The sequence below is a fragment of the Phaeoacremonium minimum genome (assembly GCF_000392275.1).
Source record: "Phaeoacremonium minimum UCRPA7 unplaced genomic scaffold PA7_03_scaffold_371, whole genome shotgun sequence".
Classification (NCBI taxonomy): Eukaryota; Fungi; Ascomycota; class Sordariomycetes; order Togniniales; family Togniniaceae; genus Phaeoacremonium; species Phaeoacremonium minimum.
Window position 1 is genome coordinate 586442 of NW_006921275.1, and position 6284 is coordinate 592725.

Sequence of the window (6284 nt, forward strand, 5' to 3'; positions counted from 1 at the left end):
ATCCGAGAAGTTTTTCCGCTGTGGTGGTGCAGAGGGTTTCCACAACGAAAAACCCTGAGAGATCGCGAAAAAGTTCAACCACCAAAACGGCATCTTGACGACCGCCTCCCCGCGCCTCACCGACCACATACCGTATCCTCTCCTCGATCAGTCGCAAAGACAATCAGAGAACCATACAGTCAAGATGGATTCTTCCAAGGCTCCCGTCAAGCTCGTCAAGGTCACCCGTGTCCTTGGCCGTACCGGTACGAGTTCTTCCTCTTCCCCCCACTCGAGACCTCGCTGGACGATGATTCTGGGGGTGCACTTTATTGGCAGCAACAAGACAGATGGCTAATTGGGAGTAGGCTCTCGTGGTGGTGTCACCCAGGTTCGCGTCGAGTTCATGGACGACCAGACCCGATCGATCATCCGAAACGTCAAGGGCCCAGGTACGAATCTATAATGAAATAGCTACGAGGAAGGGTTCGGAAATGCTAACAAGTGGTTCACAGTTCGTGAGGACGACATTCTGTGCCTGCTCGAGTCTGAGCGTGAGGCTAGACGTCTGAGATAAGGTGTGAAGAACGAAGGGGAAATGAAAATGGGATTTGGCATGATGGAATGCGGATCGGTTCTTCGGGACAGAGCATGGGAAGATTCTGCCCTACGACGGCAACCATTCGGACGGACCTTGATTTGTTAGAGGAGTCCCGGAATATGCATTGCGCACTCTGAACAATTTACAAAACTTGTTCCCGCTGACTACGATACCTCCGAAAGACCAACATGGCTCGCTTGCTCAGAACAGCCGATATGTGCTACACTTGCATGGGTGAATGGGATATCTCTAAGGAGCTCGACTATATGTCATGTCGCTGTTTTTTCTCACGAGGAAACTGACATGAGGTGACCGGGTCGTGACCTAGGGGCATTACTCAAACCCCAAATCCCTGCCTGAATTAGTGCTCAGTTCCCCTGCCATCAAAAACATATGCATTGACAAACAGGTCTCTTCCGATAGATTCTGTGTCTGCCTTCACAGTCCAGTACCTGCGAAGGACCACCGCAAACTGATGCTGATTTGCATGAGGCGCTCCTCTAATTGAGTTAATGCTCTGGGCACTTCTTTTGCAATGTGAAGCCAGCACACTCCCTCACGACCGAAGGTCACCGTTGCAGATTTTTTGCATCTCAAAATTACAGGTTATGCAATAGCTCCGTTGAGATCACTTCCCTTTCTCGCCTAGGCGGTCCTACCTAAACAGCTTCAAGACGACAACCATCACTCCGATCATGAAAACAAAAAAACAAATTAATGGACCAGATTATGCATTACAATCGCCTGAGCATTACTTGTTGTCGAGGTGGGTTATCTATAATACGATATAAAATGGTGCTTTTCGGCATCATATCATATACTCTGCATTATCGTTAGAATGAAACAACACTTCCGAGAGCGAATGACTACAGACAGCCCAAGGAGCTACCATGGTATGACATGACCCCTTCTATTCAGCATATGCATGGTATGCTGCCATTTGAGACACGCCTCTCGATCAATATTGTGTCATGTCAAGCAAATCTATAAGAACCAGGTCTGTTGGAGTATACGCTCGATCAGTTACATTATATTAGCGACACTTGTATATCTAGGAAGCTGGAGAATGTGTTGAAGTTCCTGAGAGCGGCTGTGAAAGGAGGCAGCAAGGCCTGCTCGCCAAATATGACTTTGAATGCCGTGCTTTTGACAGGATTTCAATGCTCTCTGTGGACTATGCAGTCATGTTGCTTTTGACTGTCACAAGGTCAGGAAGTCTATGACCAGTCACTTTGTCTTAGTAAGGCTGGTCTGTCAAAGTAATATTGAAGAAAGCCGAGAACAACGGGAATAAAAGGCACCACTCAAACACGCAACGCCAAAAAACGCGAGTGCTTTTAGTAGGCGCGCGTTGTGCAACCCCACCACCTTTTTTCCTGCTTGTCTCAGCCCAATCAATCTGGAGCCAAATCAATCAAGGACCCCCAGCCTCCTCCTCTGATCATGCCCATTCCTTGATGCTCTCTGCTTCCACAACCTGCCATGCTCTGACGCAAGACATCCTCAACACGCGGCCTTTTCAATATTGGCATCTCGCCCATCTTTTTCCGGCTCTGCCGACTCAGACCAATCCCCACTCTCTGCGACTTTGATTTTTCCAATTCTTTCCTGCCGTCTGTGACCCCGGACGGCATCGTCAGCCTTCTATCTACAAGACATCTATGCACAGCGATCCTTTGCATAACCGAGCACAGCACACTGTCCACTCCCGATAAGATTTCCAACTCGGACCAGAGCTTCGATTTTATTACTGTCTTTCACCTACTGTACAATCACTGTAATAGCAGCATGTCCGGACCTCGAGCCAAGCGTCAATTTGCGGGCGCGGCCAGCGACCCTGCACAGAGGCAGATCACCTCCTTCTTCAACCAGGGCCCGGCCTCAACGTCATCGTCATATCCCACTATCAGAGCTCCCGCTCTCCCTGCCAATGTCCAGTCAAACCTTCTAAGTGTTGGCATGCGAATCCGCAAGTCTGTGCCCGAGGGCTACAAAACCGGCACCGACTTCAGCGGCTTCTCGCTCTGGGCCGACTCCGATGTCACCAACCGGCCGGTCCCTGCTGTTCCTGCTGCGCGGCTAGAGACGAGGAGAGAACTTCTGCCCTTCTGCGGCATCAACAAGGTCGGCGGCCTCGCGAGCCAGCCGGCCTTTGACCTGCCCCCGCTGCCGGACAATGTCTTCACCACGCCGGCCATGGATGACCTCCCCTCGCTCACGAGCAGCCAGGAGTCAGTAGAGAGCAATGCATCGCTCCCCGGGCCAATGGCCATGGCTACGAGTGGCCCGTCTGCGACGAACCGGAAACGTGTTTTCGCCGAGGACGATGCCAGCGACATGCCTGCTGTGTCGGACCGGCTCCAGGTGTTCCGCAACGACTGGTTAGATGGCGAGGTTAGTCCACGAAGCCTCGCGCCGGTGGGTTGGGAGAATGCACGCGTGATGGCCATGCCGCGACGGCGATCCGGGCGTAAGAACGGCGGAGCTGTTGCTGGTACCGGAGCGGTGCCTCTTGCGAGCCTAGGGCAGGAGAACATGGCGCTGGATGACTTCGACGACGCCGAATTTCTCGACTACCAAGTATGGGGAGGAGATATGGATATGAGTGAAGCATGAGCATTGTACATGCGTCTACTTATTTCAGATTGTGTTATTCCTGGATTGTTTCTTTGGATGGGCTGCGTGGTGTTGACAGCCTCGACTGCATTTGAATTTTTTACATTGTAACAGCATCAAGCACGGCGTTTGAGGAGTGGCTATCCACTAAGATCAGGTGGAAGATCGGTTGTACATCACCAGGGCATGTAAACTTGAAGCTTAGGGGCAAAGGACATACCTCGGGTTGAGGACAGTCTTGGAGGACGATACCAAGGAAGGAGGGGCGAGGGTCACATAGGATTCTCACAATGTTGCAGGATATTCGGAGCTGGCAGGCACAAGTAGTAATATCTCAGAAAGCCTCAAGCAAGAATGTGTCCAATTACGGAAACGCACGCCCAGGTTAAACTACCTTCCCATGTCCCGTCTATGCTAGTCATTGTAAAAGGGGGTATCATTCTGGCCTACAGCCCATTGAAAGGGGCCCGGAATTCGAGCAGGTCTCGCTGACCATAGAACTCACCGGCGACTGTCAGTATCATGTTCAACGTCGCCCGCATGTTGATGCGAGCCCTCGTCTCATCGAACGCCTCCTCGTCATCCTCACCTTTTCTGGATGGCCCGGTTTCAACTTCTGGGCTATCGATCTGCTCGATATCTCCGAGGAGGCGTGCCTTTGCAGCCGCGATATCAGCTTCCAAATCTGTAGCGCTTACTTCACCTTCGTCGGGCACCTCTCCATCCTCCATCTCTTCGTCCTCTGCAATGCCCTTGTCGGCGACTTCGATTATAGGATCCTGCCCATTAGAAGGGGGCAAACGAGGCGCAAAATCGCCAGTGTCTTCAATCTCGTCTTGCGGAGTGCCGTCCTCATCGATGTATACTCCCTCTTCCAAGTCATCGTCCTCCTCTTCTTGCTGGCCCTCTTCTAGCTCGACCTCCCTTCTCAGCGCAGCCATCTCCTCAAGTGTCGCTAGTAGAAGAACAGCCCGCTTGCCCAACTCGCGCACATAGCCCACCTCCATGAAATCCATCTCGCCGCGGTCCGGTAGGCGCGCCAGCAGTGCCCAGAGCCAGCGACTCGTGCGTTCACGCAATTCGCATCCCCGGCGCAGGAACTTGCCGCCGAGAATGATGCGCAGCAGCTTTAGCACGCTCGGCTTATCCATGGCGGCGACCTGCGCCGGCAGCGGGTCTGTGTGTCGCAGGCGGATCTCCCAGATCTTGAACGTCTTGGACCCGGACCCGAAGCGGCCGACCTCGAAGCCGTGGTCGCGCGGTAGGGCGGCCAGCGCCTCGGGAGGCGGATCCTGGTGTAGCGCGGAGCGGAGGGATGTGAACTGCGCGACGAGGGAGGCGGAGTAGGCCTTCTGAATGTGCGCGGGTGAGTCTGAGTAAGCGGAGGCTCCGTTCTCGGGCGGTTCGCCTGTTTCATAGTCATCGTCGTCTGAGGCTTCTTCTGAATCGGGCGCGGCCGTGTAGGCACCATCGTAGTAGTAGCCCCTCGAGTCGCCTCTGCCACTGTCGTAGATACTCCTGTCCATTAATGGAGCTGATCCATCGTAGTTTAATCCAGAGCTTGGAGGGAGCTGCGGGCCAGCTTTCGGTGCAACGAGGAGGTGTGGGATCCCGCTAGCTTGTTGTCTATGATACTCACCATATCAGTACTTACACATTCTGTTCAGAGAGGAAGCGGCGCGTTTTAGCAAAAATTTGTGATTGTGGAAGGCAGTGGAATGGGGGTAATGCTTACCGAACAGACTGGAGGTACGCCAAGGCGTCCTGCTCATCCTCATAGTCGATGTCATCGTCACTGTGGATGAGCGAGTCACCTATTCCTGGGAAAACGCATCTCTGGCCGTATGTGAGGTCGGTTGCCGGCTGCTGCGACCTTGACTTGTTGTTTGAGGTTGGCTGGCTGCGCTGGTTGCGCTGTCGCTTAGTCGAAGGGAATGCTGATGGATCCTCTTGGTCTGAGCCAGCCGCATCGTCAAGATTCCGCTTTGAAGTCATGATCATACATGACCCAAAAGTGGTTGTCGAAACACACGGCTGTGGTGTTGGGCAAGCTAAAGTTGGCGTCTCTGCCTAGAAAATTATAGCACGAAATACAGATCATTCCTTCCGGCTGGCAATGAACTGGTCCGTGCGCTACTTAAGTCTACTAAGGCAAGACAGGGGGAATTTGATAGGAGTTTTACAAGAAAAGCATCTTAATTTATCAACAGGTCCATAGACAGAGCTAATCATATCCAATATAAATTTTCACAAGTAAATTTACCTCATTTGATTCATTCGATCTATCAGAGAATGTGAACATAAACACTGATCTAAACATAGCCTTCGACCAACCCATTAAGGAGTAAGCCTGTTGGGTGTTCTGGGGTAGTATGATGCCAGCTGCACGTTCGGCAAGTTCAAGAAGAAGGCGACGACACGGTCAAGACCGATACCGCCGCCACCGTGAGGCGGGCAACCTCCCTGCCTGAAAACATCAACATACTGCTTCAGCCCCTGAGCGTTGGGATCGACCCCCTTCTTCCTCATCCTGGCCTCTAGCTCAGTTGGCATGTTGATACGTTGGCCACCGGATAAGATCTCCTGGCCACGCATAAAGAAATCGTACGCGTTGGTCACGTTCGGGTTCTCAGGGTCCTCCTTGGCGTAGAATGGTCTCGCGTCAGAGGGGAATTTGTCAAGGACGTAGAAGTCGGTGCCGAACTTCTTGCGGATCAGAGCACCAAGTGCCTTCTCCTGTGCCGTGCTCATATCCTCGTCATCGGACACATTGCGGTACTCTTCGGGTCCCTCCTCTCGCAGCAGCTTCTGCCCCTCCGCAAAGGTCATGCGCACCTCCTTGCCGGCCTCCGGAAGCGCGAAAGGTTCGGATGGATAGACAGTCCTGACGAGGGCAATCTCATCCTTGCAGCGCTCCTCCAGGCCACGGAAAATATAGAGAAGGACTCCTTCAAGCATGTGGAGAACCTCATGGTAGTGATCCTCGATTTCCATTTCCAGATCAAGACCGATGAACTGTTCCAATAGTCAATACTTCTGATTTCAGACTAGGAAACAACGTCACTCACCTCGGTCATATGTCTAGGCG

The 6284-nt window shown here is 52.6% G+C and overlaps 4 protein-coding genes across 4 annotated transcripts; 2 read left to right on the forward strand and 2 right to left on the reverse strand.

Annotated features, from left to right (window-relative positions):
* Positions 1 to 184: 184 nt before the first annotated feature.
* Positions 185 to 556, forward strand: UCRPA7_4926 (putative 40s ribosomal protein s28 protein; the record flags this gene model as incomplete). The annotated part of the gene is made up of 3 exons (XM_007917477.1): positions 185 to 245; positions 348 to 431; positions 495 to 556. The coding sequence occupies 3 exons, from the start codon at positions 185 to 187 to the stop codon at positions 554 to 556; spliced, it is 207 nt and encodes a 68-aa protein (XP_007915668.1).
* A 1812-nt stretch (positions 557 to 2368) lies between these two features.
* Positions 2369 to 3196, forward strand: UCRPA7_4927 (putative ribonucleotide reductase inhibitor protein; the record flags this gene model as incomplete). The annotated part of the gene is made up of 1 exon (XM_007917478.1): positions 2369 to 3196. The coding sequence occupies one exon, from the start codon at positions 2369 to 2371 to the stop codon at positions 3194 to 3196; it is 828 nt and encodes a 275-aa protein (XP_007915669.1).
* Positions 3197 to 3642: 446 nt separating this feature from the next.
* UCRPA7_4928 (putative aspartyl-trna synthetase protein) lies at positions 3643 to 5197 on the reverse strand (the record flags this gene model as incomplete). Its single annotated transcript, XM_007917479.1, has 3 exons — positions 3643 to 4730; positions 4851 to 4855; positions 4932 to 5197. 3 exons carry the CDS (start codon positions 5195 to 5197, stop codon positions 3643 to 3645), a joined length of 1359 nt encoding a protein of 452 aa, XP_007915670.1.
* Positions 5198 to 5533: 336 nt separating this feature from the next.
* On the reverse strand, positions 5534 to 6154 carry UCRPA7_4929 (putative aspartyl-trna synthetase protein; the record flags this gene model as incomplete). Its single annotated transcript, XM_007917480.1, has 1 exon — positions 5534 to 6154. The coding sequence occupies one exon, from the start codon at positions 6152 to 6154 to the stop codon at positions 5534 to 5536; it is 621 nt and encodes a 206-aa protein (XP_007915671.1).
* Positions 6155 to 6284: the final 130 nt, after the last annotated feature.